The 15,843-nt window shown below is 43.5% G+C and overlaps 1 protein-coding gene across 5 annotated transcripts in view; it reads right to left on the minus strand.

The window, feature by feature from the left end:
- Positions 1 to 15,843, minus strand: part of DYNC1I1 (dynein cytoplasmic 1 intermediate chain 1) — a 463,207-nt gene that overhangs the window by 208,970 nt on the left and 238,394 nt on the right. For all 5 annotated transcript variants that reach the window (XM_073582093.1, XM_073582090.1, XM_073582089.1 and 2 more), the window contains 2 exons: positions 13,328 to 13,417; positions 10,756 to 10,918 (listed from right to left, as the gene is read on the minus strand). In XM_073582093.1, the coding sequence (XP_073438194.1) occupies positions 10,756 to 10,918; positions 13,328 to 13,417 (253 nt within the window). The remainder of the gene's footprint in view (positions 1 to 10,755; positions 10,919 to 13,327; positions 13,418 to 15,843) is intronic.

The raw sequence follows: 15,843 nt of genomic DNA on the forward strand, positions 1-15,843 counted from the left end.
GATCGTCTGGCCAGTGCCCAATTTGTGACCACGTTAGACTTGAGCAAGGGGTACTGGCAGATACCCCTAACGGAGGACGCTTGGGAGCGCTCAGCCTTCATTACTCCATTTGGGCTTTATGAGTTCCTGGGAATGCCCTTTGGGATGAAAACTGCCCCCGCTACTTTCCAGAGACTGGTGGATCGACTGTTACAACAATGTCAGGACTTTGCCTGTGCTTACTTAGACGACATCGCCATTTTTAGCACAACCTGGGAGGAACATCTTAAACACTTGGGCATAGTGCTGGACTGTATCCTTACTGCAGGACTGACCATTCGCCCTGATAAGTGCCAAATAGGGATGGCTGAGGTGCAGTACCTCGGGCATAGAGTAGGGGGTGGGACACTAAGGCCTGAGCCTGCCAAGGTGGAAGCCATTAGCAACTGGTGTAGACCCCAGACTAAAAAGCAGGTACTTGCGTTTTTAGGAACTGCTGGTTACTATCGCAAATTTGTTTCTAATTTCAGCACCTTGGCCAAGCCCCTAACCGACCTGACCCGCAAGAACATGCCTAGGAATGTGACGTGGACGACGGCATGCGAGGATGCCTTATCAGCATTAAAGACTGCCCTCGTCACTGCTCTTGGCTGCCCCAGATTATAAACGCAGGTTCCTCGTGCAGACAGATGCATCTACCTTTGGGATTGGGGCAGTACTTAGCCAAGTGAACGCCGCCGGAGAAGAACATCCTGTTGCTTTTGCCAGTCGGAAACTACTGGATCGGGAAGTTGCCTATGCCACTATTGAAAAGGAGTGCTTTGCCATCGTATGGGCGCTAAAAAAATTGCAGCCCTACTTGTATGGCAGAGACTTTACAATTGTTACAGACCACAACCCCCTCACATGGCTGAATCGCATATCAGGGGACAATGGAAGATTGCTGCGGTGGAGCTTGCCCTTACAACCCTACAGCTTCTCCATCCAATACAAGCGAGGAAGCCAACACCAGAACGCCGATGGACTGTCTCGACAAGAAGAACCATAGGCTCCCCAGGCCGACCTACCCCTGCCACTGTACAAGGAATTACAAATAACTGAGCAATGTGGACTAAAGTGAGCAGTGTGTAGACCTCATGGCGTGCTCACTTATTATGGGGGGGGGGGGAGAGGTTGTGATGGTGTGATATGTTATGTGGATGTCATTTTTTGTATATTCCTATTTTTAACAATTCCAGGTATTTTCATAGTGTTTTTCTTATTAAATTGTAAGTCTACAGCCTCACTGTATCTGTCTCTTGATGACCCCCTGTAGTACATTAATCCCTAAGGCCCTTTGTTCTCTTCTGGGAGGCAACTTGTTTGACTACCCCTGGACAAGGAAGGGGGTGGGGGGAAGAACGGCAGCTGGACAAGTCAGTTCCGGTAGAGACAAGATGGTGAAAAGGCTGCATTTCAGAGAGAAGGACCCATTTTTATCCTCTGGATGCTAGAGTTGTGGAATCTCGTTTCCCTGGACATTTTATCCTGATACTGGACTGCATTCTTATTCTGGACTATCTTATCCTTTGTGTGGTGGACTGAATATGGACCTTTTCGTATTTTTGCCTGAATAAAGGTCTTGGAATTGTTCACTCTTCGCTTGCTCTGTTGATTGTGTGATACCAGAGAAGGACCCCGTGACATACTGCTCCTATGTACAAGAATATAACTACTATAATACTGCTCCTATGTACAAGAATATAACTACTATAATACTGCTCCTTTGTACAAGAATATAACTACTATAAATACTGCTCCTATGTACAAGAATATAACGACTATAATACTGCTGTTATGTACAAGAATATAACTACTATAATACTGCTCCCTATGTACAAGAATATAACTACAATAATACTGCCTCTATGTGCAAGAATATAACTAGTATAATACTGCCCCTATGTACAAGAATATAACTACTATAATACTGCCCCTATGTACAAGAATATAACTACTATAATACTGTTCCTATGTACAAGAATATTACTATAATACTGCCCCTATGTACAAGAATATAACTACTATAATACTGCCCCATGTACAAGAATATAACTACTATAATACTGCCCCCTATGTACAAGAATATAACTACTATAATACTGACCCTATGTACAAGAATATAGCTACTATAATACTGGCCCCTATGTTCAGGAATATAACTACTATAATACTGCTCCTATGTACAAGAATATAACTACTATAATACTGCTGCTATGTACAAGAATATAACTACAATAATACTGCCTCTATGTGCAAGAATATAACTACTATAATACTGCCCCTGTGTACAAGAATATAACTACTATAATACTGCTCCTATGTACAAGAATATAACTACTATAATACTGCTCCTTTGTACAAGAATATAACTACTATAATACTGCCCCTATGTACAAGAATATAACTACTATAATACTGTTCCTATGTACAAGAATATTACTATAATACTGCCCCTAAGTACAAGAATATAACTACTATAATACTGCCCCATGTACAAGAATATAACTACTATAATACTGCTCCTATGTACAAGAATATAACTACTATAATACTGCTCCTTTGTACAAGAATATAACTACTATAATACTGCCCCTATGTACAAGAATATAACTACTATAATACTGTTCCTATGTACAAGAATATTACTATAATACTGCCCCTATGTACAAGAATATAACTACTATAATACTGACCCTATGTACAAGAATATAGCTACTATAATACTGGCCCCTATGTTCAGGAATATAACTACTATAATACTGCTCCTATGTACAAGAATATAACTACTATAATACTGCCACTATGTACAAGAATATAACTACTATAATACTGCTTCTGTGTGCAAGAATATAATTACTATAATACTGCCCCTATGTACAAGAATATATCTACTATAATACTGCCCACTATGTACAAGAATATAACTACTATAATACTGACCCTATGTACAAGAATATAACTACTATAATATTGGCCCCTATGTTCAGGAATGTAACTACTATAATACTGCTCCTATGTACAAGAATATAACTACTATAATACTGCCTCCTAGCTGTGAGGTTGTGTGTCAGTGGTTCTCCTGATGTCTGGAGCAAGCCCAGGGAGGGGCCACCCTGGGCGGGGAAGCTCCCCTGGCAAGGCCCAGGCTTCCCGGCCTACACTGGGACTAGCCTCCCAGGCATCTACTAATGGGAATGTTAATCCCAAAGCCACTGTGAGTCCAGTGAATGCAGCGAGTCAAAGCTGCAGCAGTTCGGTGAAGGAGGAAAAGGTTGTGACTAAAGTTTTGGGAGGAAAACCTTCTCCAGTTCCAGCAAAGAAGCAAGAAGGAAAAGTGTTGGTGAGTGATGGAAACCAGCACAATGTGAAGTCTTGTAGCTCCCCAGTCAGTAAGCAGTTCCTGCCAGGTGCACAGGTGAGATCGGCCCCAGCTGTGCAGATCACCTCTGCTGCTTCCAGGCAGAGACGGACGTCTTTGGAAAGGCAGACAATGCAGGAGAACCTACAGCAGCATGGCAGTATGGCGCGGTCAGGACGCACACGGTCACAATCAGGTGGCAGCGATTAAACCTGCTGCGGAGCCTGCATCCAGCCAAGGAGCCACAAAACCATCCGTGGTGGACCCGCACAAGACGGTCTTCAAAACCCCTGTACCCGTGGTCAAGACTAAACCTGTGGGGCCGGCGCGTGCACCCGAGCTGCAGCTAGCGGATGAGATACCGGGACTTGTCCGAAAACTGGGTGAGTTACAGCAGCAAAAAAAAGCGCTGCAAATGGAGGTAGACTTCGTCTATAGTCTAAAGACCACTAATCCTGCCAGTAATGACGCGTATGACCTGAGACTGAACACACTGGGTGTACAGCTGACGAGTGTTGTGCAGGACACTGAATCTGTGCTGGAGAGCATGGGGCCCCTGGCAGAGACCTACAGGAACCGCGAGCGGTTCGCCTCCTATAAGCAGGACTGTGCTGTAGAGGCCAGGACCCCTGATGTTCAGGACGGGACCCCCCAGCAGCGGACACGGCCAGTGTTACAGGCTGCCCGCTTCTGCTTCCAGGAGGGGAAACAACTGCAGCAGCAGGCAGCTCAGTGTGAACAGGAGCATACACTGCAGCAGAGGCACCACAGGTCCCAGAATGCCCCACACAGGAGCAGGACAGTATATGTGAGACTGTTTGTGCTGATGAGGCTGAAGCACAGACTGTGGCTGGGGATGCTGTGCCCATGGGGTCGGGGGTTGGAGGGGTTTCACATTCTGTAATGGACGTCGCACTGTCTGATGATAATGATGCTGCTCATGATAATGTGCATGATATGTGTGATTATCCCCCTTTGCCATCCAGCCCACAAGGTGTGACAGCCCCCCCTGCTGCAGGCCCTCTCCCTGTCAGTCAGCCCAGTGTGACTCGGCAGGTGCCCCCCAGGAATGCCTGGAGCCGCGGCGCCCCATCCTTCACTTCCAGCGCCAGGTATACCGGCCAGACATTCAAACGCATTAATGTGGTGCGGTTTAAATACATAGGTGCCAAGGAGGATCTGCCACAACGCAGGTATGTGGTGAGAGAGCTGCTCTGCGGCCAGATGGGGTTTGTGGCAAATGAGATACTGGCAGTGTCTAATCTTCAGGACAGGCAGGGCTACGAGGTCAGCTTCAAGCTCATGTCTGACCTGGATAGATTCTGGGCCAATTACCCCAAGTTCAGAGATGTTGAGAGCTGGAATAAGTTTGTGTTGGTTCCTGTCTCCAGGCCGGACACTGTCACAGTGAATATCACCTTCTGGAATGAGGTCGTTCCTCCACAGGACATCGAGGTGTGGCTCCGGAGACACTGTGACCTCGTCTCTGGACTCACCAAGGTCAGAGATGAGGATGGTATCTGGACAATGGGGTGGCGGGTCTTGGTAAAATTACGGCATTGTGATAACATCACTGCCCACTTACCCAACTCCTTCTTCATTGGGAGGGAGAAGGGAAGATGTTATTATCCCGGGCAACCCCGAAAGTGCTTCAAATGTGGTGGGAAAGGTCATCTGGCTAACGCCTGTACTGTGGTGAAGTGCAGTCTGTGCGGGGCAATCGGCCATGTCGCTGCAGACTGCCGGGACGTCAGGTGCAACCTCTGTGGTAGGATGGGCCACCCTCACAGGGACTGTCCATACGCCTGGCACAACATCTGCAGAGTCTTCCCTGATGAGTTAGTGATGGCAGGGGCAGAGGCTCAGGAGGATGAGGATGTGGTGGCAGGGACACGTGAGGAGAAGGATTTAATGTCAGGAGAGATGTTGACCAGCTCAGATGTCCACCAAGAGTCCACTCAGGCAGCACCAGAGAAGCAGGGTGCAGAGGGGAACATGGAGGTCGTCCATCAGGTCCAGCAGCCTCAGATAGCCCCCCCTTCAGCATCGCTGTCTGTATCTGATGACTGGAGCATTAATAATAATAAAAGGAAGAAAAAGAACACATCCTCCCGTAAACCTGAGGCAGAATATGACACTGGTCAGATTGCTAATAAGAAAGTTCAGAATTCTGCAGGAGTGATGGTCGTGTCCAACAAGTATGGAGTTTTATCTGACTCCAATGGTGACGATTATGAGGAAGAGTTGAGAAAAGTTGATGCTGAGTGTGACAGGGACATAGAGGACCATCCCCCGCCAAAGCGGAAGCCCTTATCTGTGGGCCCTCAGGTAGAGTCTGACATGGACACCAGTGGTGGACAGAACATCTCTGACTCATGATGATGGCTGTTACTTTGCTCCATCTATATTGTGTTGTGATGGCAGGGTTCTCATTGACAGTGACCTCGAGTAATGTGAATAGCATTAAGCTGAGGAGAACTAGACACGCGGTGTATGAACATCTCAAATATCTGGACACAGATGTCATCTTCCTGCAGGAGACACGACTGACATCTCTGGGGCTTATGAGAGAGGCTGAGCGGGAATGGCGGTCCGGTCCTTCTTTCTGGTCACTGGCTGTGGAGCCTTACGCCGGGGTCGCTGTCCTGTTTAACACCAATGATGTGACTGTGCATAGGATGACGGAGGTGGTCATGGGAAGATGTCAGGTCCTGGAAGTCACTGTCCATGGGAGGCGACTCGGGCTTATTAACATCTATGGGCCACAGACAGTGACTGACAGGATCCAGCTGTTTAATGACGTCAAGCCTTACCTCTTCACTTCTCTTCCAGTGGTGATGGCGGGGGACTTTAATGCCATAATGACATCAGGTGACAGCTCCTCAGGCAGGGCAGTGACCAGGGACGGTAAGGTCCTGCATAACGTCATAATGCAGGCAGGACTGATTGACGTTTTCACACAGGGTGGGCGACAGCCAAAATTCACATATTCATGTTCCAACAGGAGCAGTAGAATAGATTTTGCTTTTGTCGGTCCTACTGAGGCTGTCGGCGCCCTGAGTGAGAAGGTTGTCCCTTACTCTGATCACCTCCCCTTGTGCTTCTCTTTGGGTTCCTCTAACCGTACGGACATTGGTAGAGGGTTGTGGAAGCTTAATTCCAGTCTCCTGGATGATGCCTATGTTCAGAGTCGTGTTCACTCCCTTATCCAGCTTCATCTAGACAGGGTTGACTTCTATGACAACATGACCGACTGGTGGGAGGACGTCAAGGAGGATATCAGATCCCTCTTAAAGAGACTGTCAGTTAATAAAGGGAGGAATAAGTACAGCCAGTACCTAAAGCTGCGCAAAGAATTGGAGTCACTGTATTCGGCGGGCGGGGATGACAAAGTGAAGATCGACCGGCTGAAATCTGAGATAAAGCAGTATCAGTATAGCAGGTATACCTCCCTGGTTCTTGAACGGGATTATGGGTCCTTAGGGGCCCCTGATCCCTTTGAGAATTGCAGGGAGAGGGTGGCCAAAAAAATGGTCGCGGGTCTCACCGACTCCCAGGGTGTATTGCAGGATTCACGGGAGGGTATCCTGGAGGTGGTGAGATCTTACTATGCTGACTTGTTTCAGAGGAAAGTTTTGGATAAAGATAAGATGACTCAATTCTTGGAGGCAACTCCAGTGCCTGATACTAATGATCTGGACTTTTCTCCTTTGACGGCAGAATTAACGGTGGAGGAAGTTAAGGAGGCCATTGATAAGTTATATCTGAAGAAGGCACCAGGTCCAGATGGTATAACAGCAGAATTTTATAAGAAATTCAGAGACCTCCTGGCTCCAATTCTCGTGGATGTGTATAGAAATTGTCTAGAAAATCACCTGATGCCTCCATCCATGAGAGTGTCCTCGTTAATTCTGCTGTCTAAAGGTAAAGAGCCAAGCGACATCAAGAACTGGAGGCCGATTGCCCTCTTGAATGTGGACAGGAAGATTCTAGCAAAGATCCTATTTTCTAGATTAGTCTGTTTGTCCCCGGCACTGTTGGCAGGCTGTCAGTTTGGCACAGTAAAAGGGCGGAACATCTCTGGAGCAGTCATCTCGATACGAGAGATGTTTGAGAGATGTAAATCTCTGTGGTGTGGGAGATATGTTGTTAGTCTGGACCAGGCTAAAGCCTTTGACAGGGTTGATCATGACTATCTGTGGGCCACTTTGTCAAAGTACGGTATTCCGGGACAATTTGTGGATTGGCTGAAGACGTTGTGCAGAGAGGCGGTGAGCTTTCCTCTGATTAATGGTTGGCAGGGTGACACTTTTGGAGTTGGGGCGGGGGTGAGACAGGGCTGCCCAATGAGTCCGCTCCTGTATGTTTTTGCCCTAGACCCGTTTCTGAGGTCACTGCAGGAGTGCGATTTTCAGGGGGTGCCGGTCCCCCACTGCCCGCCTCTGAATGTTGTTGCCTATGCAGACGATGTGACGCTGGTGATCTCCAATCCTCGTGAGGTGCAGATGTTATCTGCGTCCATCAGAAGCTACTCAGAGGCCTCCGGGTCTCTTGTCAACCTTGAAAAGAATCAAGCTCTGTGGACATTAGATACTGAGCCCAGCTTTGATCTGCCGCAGTTTTCCAAAGCCTCCACCCATATTAAGATCCTAGGGGTTAAATTTGGGAGGGATGATAATGCTACGCTAAATTGGGAGGAGAAATTGGAAACCGGAAATGCAAAGGTTCAGCGATGGAAGAACTGGAGGCTGACCTACAGAGAAAGGGTCACAATGTTGAAGACGTACCTGGTCCCCGTTTTCTTGTATGTCTCTGTCGCTTTCCCTTTGCCAGAATCTTTCTCAGCGAGGCTCTTCAGCCTGTTCTTCCAGCTCTTGTGGGGGAATAGGTTGAATCTAATAAAGAGGGGAATAACGTACCTACGGCGGAGAGAGGGTGGGCTGGATATGTTGAATCCAAGGGTTTTCTTTGACTCCTTGTTTCTAAAGGTGAATTTTGGGAACATGGACTCAAACAGTAGCTCTCTGTGGGTAAATAGTATCAGGTACTGGATATTGCCTTTTGCAGAATCTTGGGTGCGAGGCGGCAGTCTCAAGAGGAGGAGATGGACAGGTGACCACCTCCCCCAGTATCTGGACTATGGACTGAAGTGTGTTAGGAGGTGGGGACTGGAGAAGTCTTACATTGAGAGCAATACCAGAAGAGACCTGTATTCTCGTGTATGTAGGACTTTCTTCTACTCTCCACTGGCCCTGAGAGATTGTGTCACCACCACCCTGCAGGAAAGCCTTAGGTTCCTAAATGGGAAACGGCTACCTCCTAAACTGTTTGATGTCACTTGGCTTTCACTGCATAGTCGGCTCTTTGTCAGAGGGAACCTGAAACATCTGTGTGTCTCTGATCGGAATTGTCCCCTTGGTTGTCAGCAGGAGGAGACTATGGAGCACTTTACATGTGATTGCTGGGGAGGGAGGAAGATCTGGGAAGAGGTGTCAGATAATCTAAAAATCCCCAGACTGCGGACCCTAAAGTATCCCGACATAATCTATGGTGTCCCCTCCACTGTTAGTGACATCAACAGAGAGACGATGTACATTATAATCAGTGTCATCAAATATTATCACTGGCACATGAGAACCCGGGTGTCACTGCACAATGAGCTGTTCGATCACACCGCTGCCGCCAATCAGGTTATGTCAGAACTCCGGTGGATAAAATCACTGGAAGTTGGAAGGAATCCAGGAAACATAACGTTATGGAGAAACGTAAAATTCAGTTAGAAAATATGATAATTTTTTTTTTTTTTTCTTCTAACTTTCTTTTTCTATCCCCAGGTGTGGACACTTTAATTTATTTATGAATATGATCTGATTATGTAGTGCTGTGTATATATTACCTAAGTGGTTTGTGTTTTGTAATACTGGATGATTTTTGTTTTATTATAATTGTATTTATGTTTGGTTTATAATAAAAGTTGCCCCTTATGTACAAGAATATAACTACTATAATACTGCCCCCTATGTTCAGGAATATAACTACTATAATACTGCTCCTATGTACAAGAATATAACTACTATAATACTGCCCCTATATACAAGAATATAACTACTATAATACTGCCTCTATGTACAAGAATATAACTACTATAATACTGCCCCTATGTACAAGAATATAACTACTATAATACTGCCCCTATATACAAGAATATAACTACTATAATACTGCCTCTATGTACAAGAATATAACTACTATAATACTGCCACTATGTACAAGAATATAACTACTATAATACTGCTTCTGTGTACAAGAATATAACTACTATAATACTGCCCCTATGTACAAGAATATAACTACTATAATACTGCTCCTATGTACAAGAATATAGCTACTATAATACTGCCTCTATGTACAAGAATATAACTACTATAATACTGCTTCTGTGTACAATAATATATCTACTATAATACTGCTCCTATGTACAAGAATATATCTACTATAATACTGCTCCTATGTACAAGAATATAACTACTATAATACTGTTCCTATGTACAAGAATATAACTACTATAATAATGTTCCTATGTACAAGAATATAACTACTATAATACTGCCTCTATGTACAAGAATATAACTACTATAATACTGCTTCTGTGTATAATAATATATCTACTATAATACTGCTCCTATGTACAAGAATATAACTACTATAATACTGCTCCTATGTACAAGAATATAACTACTATAATACTGCTCCTATGTACAAGAATATAACTACTATAATACTGCTCCTATGTACAAGAATATAACTACTATAATACTGCCCCTATGTACAAGAATATAACTACTATAATACTGCCCCCTATGTACAAGAATATAACTACTATAATATTGCTCCTATGTACAAGAATATAACTACTATAATACTGCCCCTATGTACAAGAATATAACTACTATAATACTGCCCCTATGTACAGGAATATAACTACTATAATACTGCCCACTATGTACAAGAATATAACTACTATAATACTGCTCCTATGTACAAGAATATAACTACCATAATACTGCTCCTATGTACAAGAATATAACTACTATAATACTGCTCCCTATGTATAAGAATATAACTACTATAATACTGCCCCTATGTACAAGAATATAACTACTATAATACTGCTCCCTAAGTGAAAAAAATATATCTACTGTATTTCTGTAACCAACAATACATGAAATACAATATATTACAACACTATTTATCAACCATCCAAATCTCCATTCAACTATTAAACAGAACATCCCTGAGCCCTGGCATCCGTCTAGTTAGTAATGGCCACCAATATTCAGAACCATTTTACAGAGTGATATTAATAACAGACTGACCCTTCTTTATCCGCCAGATCTCTTCCACTATAGTCAAAGAATATATTACAATCTTCCGCCAGGGCACGCTCAATAACACGGATTGTTCGATCGAAGAAGATCAAAAATTCCTCGGAGTGGACAGCTTGCTGTTTTTCTTCTTCAGTCAGTTCTCTGGGAGGAACTTTAGCAACGACAAAAGAACATTATATCATCATAGATCAATCATTTCTCATAAAGTAGATTAAGAGTATAATGGAGATGATGATGATGGAAAATATTACCCCATGAGGGTAGATGATGTATATAATACTGTACACTAACTCTAATGATGGAGACTGAAGATACAAGGGATTGACTTATTATTATTATTATTATTTATTGTTATAGCGCCATTTATTCCATGGCGCTTTACATGTGAGGGGGGTATACATAAAAACAAGTACAATAATCTTAAACAATACAAGTCATAACTGGTACAGGAGGAGAGAGGACCCTGCCCGCGAGGGCTCACAATCTTCAAGGGATGGGTGATAATACAGTAGGCGAGGGTAGAGCTGGTCGTGCAGCGGTTTGGTCGATCGGTGGTTACTGCAGGTTATAGGCTTGTCGGAAGAGGTGGGTCTTCAGGCTCTTTTTGAAGGTTTCGATGGTAGGTGAGAGTCTGATATGTTGTGGTAGAGAGTTCCAGAGTAGGGGTGATGCGCGAGAGAAATCTTGTATGCGATTGTGGGAAGAGGAGATAAGAGGGGAGTAGAGAAGGAGATCTTGTGAGGATCGGAGGTTGCGTGCAGGAAAGTACCGGGAGACGAGGTCACAGATGTATGGAGGAGACAAGTTGTGGATGGCTTTGTATGTCATGGTTAGGGTTTTGTAATGGAGTCTCTGGGCAATTGGGAGCCAGTGAAGGGATTGACAGAGGGGAGAAGCTGGGGAATAGCGGGGGGACAGGTGGATTAGTCGGGCAGCAGAGTTTAGAATAGATTGGAGGGGTGCGAGAGTGTTTGAGGGGAGGCCGCAGAGCATGAGGTCGCAGTAGTCAAGGCGAGAGATGATGAGGGCATGGACTAGGGTTTTTGCAGATTCTTGGGTGAGGAATGAACGGATGCGTGAAATATTTTTGAGTTGAAGTCGGCAGGAAGTGGAAAGGGTTTGGATATGTGGTTTGAAGGAGAGATCAGCATCAAGGATTACTCCGAGGCAGCGAGCTTGTGGGACTGGGGAGAGTGGGCAGTCATTTACTGTAATTGATAGGTTCGTAGGGGGGGTCACGTGAGATGGGGGAAAGATGATGAATTCTGTTTTGTCCATGACTTATCTACTTTTTGCCAGGATTTGAGAATTCGACAGATGTTAGAACCTAACCAATCAATGGTGCTCTAAAAATAAATAATAATAATAACAATTTTGCAGAGAAAAATTATGTTCTACAAAAGGTGATCCTCTCAATGAAGAGGACCAAAATAATTAACATCCTCTATATGGTCTACATTAGAGGTAGTCTTCTTGATGTGGTGGATTTTCAGAGGTGATTCCTTACATGGCTTGCATACCATCCCTTTTCAAGATGCCAGTGTTGGTGGGTAACGATCTTCCTGCATGATCTCCATCCTGTACTGCTACGTTCTTCACCAGGATCGGGCCACTAATTAGATGAACTGCCTAGTTTCAGGACTTACTGGAAAGCCCAAAGGACATCACTACTATTGTCCCCAATGTTCATGGCATAATCAGACCATGTTCCTGTACGGTCAGACACAACCATTACACAGTACACAGCAGGGGCACATTTATAAGATTATCTCGGCACAGGAACAATTATTTTTTAACACATCCAATTGTGGAAATTATTATTATTCCAAAATGTTCTTTGTTCGAGGGACAACCCTTTTAATGGTGTTGCAACTTATGTGGCCTTTCAAGAAAGGTAAAATGTATATATAGACAGCCATGTGACACTTAGATTGTGCGCAGGTGAACGTCCTGTCACTATACATGGGACTTATTAAGGTAATTGTTTTCATCAGACATTTTTAGGGGCTTCACAGCAAAAGGGATGAATACATATGCACATGCCAATTTTTATTTAGTTTATCCCATAAATGTATTTATTTTTTTCCTATATTTTTATCACTTCACCAACTTAGATTATTTAGTGCCGATGCTTCACATGCAAATCGGATTACAAAAATATATATAAGCACAGGTTGTAATGGAAAAAATAGGTAAGAAGCCAAGGCGGGGGTGAGTGTGTGTGAATACTTTTGCAAGCCACTGTAAATGAGCTTTGAAACGTTAGTATTACCAATCATTCTGTGGGCATAGAATTCCACTCGTCTTCTCTACATATGGCATTAAATGACTGCCAATTGACTTGCATACAGCCAAACAGGCGTGGTGCAGTGGCTGTGATGTGAGTGGGCACTTACTCACCTTGAGTGATGAGGCTTTATTTGCGCCCTAATTAATTGAGACCTAAAAGTTTTTCTCCCGACCTCATGTCTAAAATCTAATGGTCGAATTAATGGGATCCTACTGATGTTTTTAATTAACCACTAAAGCTGAAATGGAAGCAATCGTGGTGGCCGTTTACCTTCTTTCGAATCTTGCTTCTCCTCTTGGTTTTCAAATTCGGAATCGTGATCTGTTTTATGTTCCACCATTTCCTCATCTTCTTCCTCTTCTGCGGAACCAAAAGAAAGAGTTAAAGCCAAAAAAAATTTCCCCTCCGTAAAGACAAGAATGCGTCCGTCAAACAAACATAATCCTACGAAGTAACAAACGGCAAAACTGCTCATTTACCACTCGAAGGAGGCAGTGATTAGAGTATTTATATAAATGCAATCCTACAAGTCGTGACAATGAATGAAGCCTGGCGGAAACATTTCTTGAGAGTAAACAAAAATAAGTCGTAGCATGTCACCGGTGTTATTGACGATTTTTCCGGTTTCCCTTTGCCCACTGCCACTTTCTTTTCCATTTCGATCAATACTGTAAATATACGCCAAATTGATTCTGTGCTTTTATACCAGGAACAATATGTAATCAATGTCCAAACAGAGTCACTTTTCAAAAACTTCTTGGACAGAAAGTGTACAGAAGATGAAGATCAATATTTTAAAGGACTAAACCTATAAGATATGAAATGTACAGGTATCGGAGAAGAATGTGATATATTTTGCAACAGATGAGAGGTTGTCCGTGTTATCTAGATAGACTTCAGCTCCACCATGAGGATATGGCTAGAGTAGATGTTTGTAGAAATACAAACCAGAGCAAATCTTGAACCTTGACCAAAACTGGACTAAGATCACACTAGATGGACCATATGGTCTTTTAAAGTCGTTCATCTTCGTGTTTCTAAGAGTCTCTAGTACCAAAAATGACCAAACAGAAGCTTCATCATATTGTTGATAAGCCATGATTTGGTTAGTGTAAAGTTTTGTAGAATCTAAGAAGAATGGACTAGGGTAAGCTTGGTTGAACCAAGCTGAACAACCTATGAATATTAAAAATGAACAAATGGAACCTTTATCATATTCTTTATCTTATTGGGAAATTTGAGACTGATGGCAGGGATGAAAGGAAAAGCAACAGGAAATGTCCAACAAGATGAGGAATGGAGACATATTCATAAAAGATACCTGGCTAGATCAATATGTTAAGAAACTAAACAAGATATGAAAGATACAAAATGAATTACAAGAATGGGAGAATGAGAGTTCAGTCTTAAAAGAAGAACATGATATATTGTGCAACAGAAGAGAGATAAGATCTTGATGGACCTCAGGTCTGCCATAACGGATATTGTTAGAGAAGATCATAGGGTATAGCATATGAAATACAAGTTTTTTAGAAATTGGCAAATAAGTTCAGCCTCATATTTACATATCATGCTTTATATAAGATTATGGATTTAGATATACAGGTGCCTCTCACAAAATTAGAATATCATCAAAAAGATCATTGATTTCAGTTCTTCAATACAAAAAGTGACTCTCCTATATTCTATAGAGTCATTACACACAGAGTGATCTATTTCACGTTTTTATTTCTGTTAATGTTGATGATTATGGCTTACAGCCAATGAAAACCCAAAAGTCATTATCTCAGTAAATTAGAATAATTAACAAAAAACACCTGTAAAAGGCTTCCTAAGAGTTTATAAAGGTCCCTTAGTCTGTTAAGTCATTATCTCAGTAAATTAGAATACTTTATAACACCAGCATGAAAAATTATTTTAAAATCCTAAACAAGATGCACTAGACGAGGAGGGGCTGCGTGGGGCTCCCTCCGAATCCTGGACAAGCCACCTCTCTGCAGGACCCGGAAGGACCCTGCGTCCATCTTGGATCCGGGGTCTTGCAGGAAGGAGGCACTCCCTGTGCGATGCTTCCCTATGCCCGCAGAACACTGCAATCATGTTTGATCGCAGTGTGCCAGGGGTTAAAGTGCCGGGAGCGGTCCCTGACTGCTCCTGGCACACAGTGCCGGGTGTCAGCTGTGATAATCAGCTGACACCTGGCCGCGATCAGCTGCGCCCCCCCCCATGAGCGCAGCTGATCGCGATCACGTACTATCCCGTCCACGGTCATGCAGGCCCGGGTCACCTGGACGGGATAGTACGTCATATGTCAGAAAGGGGTTAAATATACATTATATACATTTTACATCGGGACATGCTTAGGGGTTCAGGACAACTTCCCAAAAACTACTACAGAATAACAATATTTCTAGCCATTATATGTCTTGTATTTTGCACTGGTGTCGACAAGCTACTATGATGCTTCCCACAGGGGATTGCTATTTTCTTGGCTCTGTGTAGCACATGTTCAAATGCAGCAGCATGGATGATCCTATACAGCAATACTGAGCAGTGCAAATGGGAATCCAGCACTGGGATGATGTAAACATTTACTGGAAAGCAGCAGGCAGCTCTATGTCTCTCTGTCTCTCTTTTCCCTTCTGCTGCATTCTTCTCCTTACTCCTCCCCTTCCTATACACTTCAACAGATAGCTGTAATGTAACATCAATAATCTGGCATCTACCTAGTCTTGAGCAAAATGGATTTTATCTGTATTCCTGAGTGAATGACAGGATCAATATTA

This window comes from Dendrobates tinctorius, unplaced genomic scaffold (assembly GCF_039654945.1).
Source record: "Dendrobates tinctorius isolate UK_male_01 unplaced genomic scaffold, ASM3965494v1 ptg000070l, whole genome shotgun sequence".
Classification (NCBI taxonomy): Eukaryota; Metazoa; Chordata; class Amphibia; order Anura; family Dendrobatidae; genus Dendrobates; species Dendrobates tinctorius.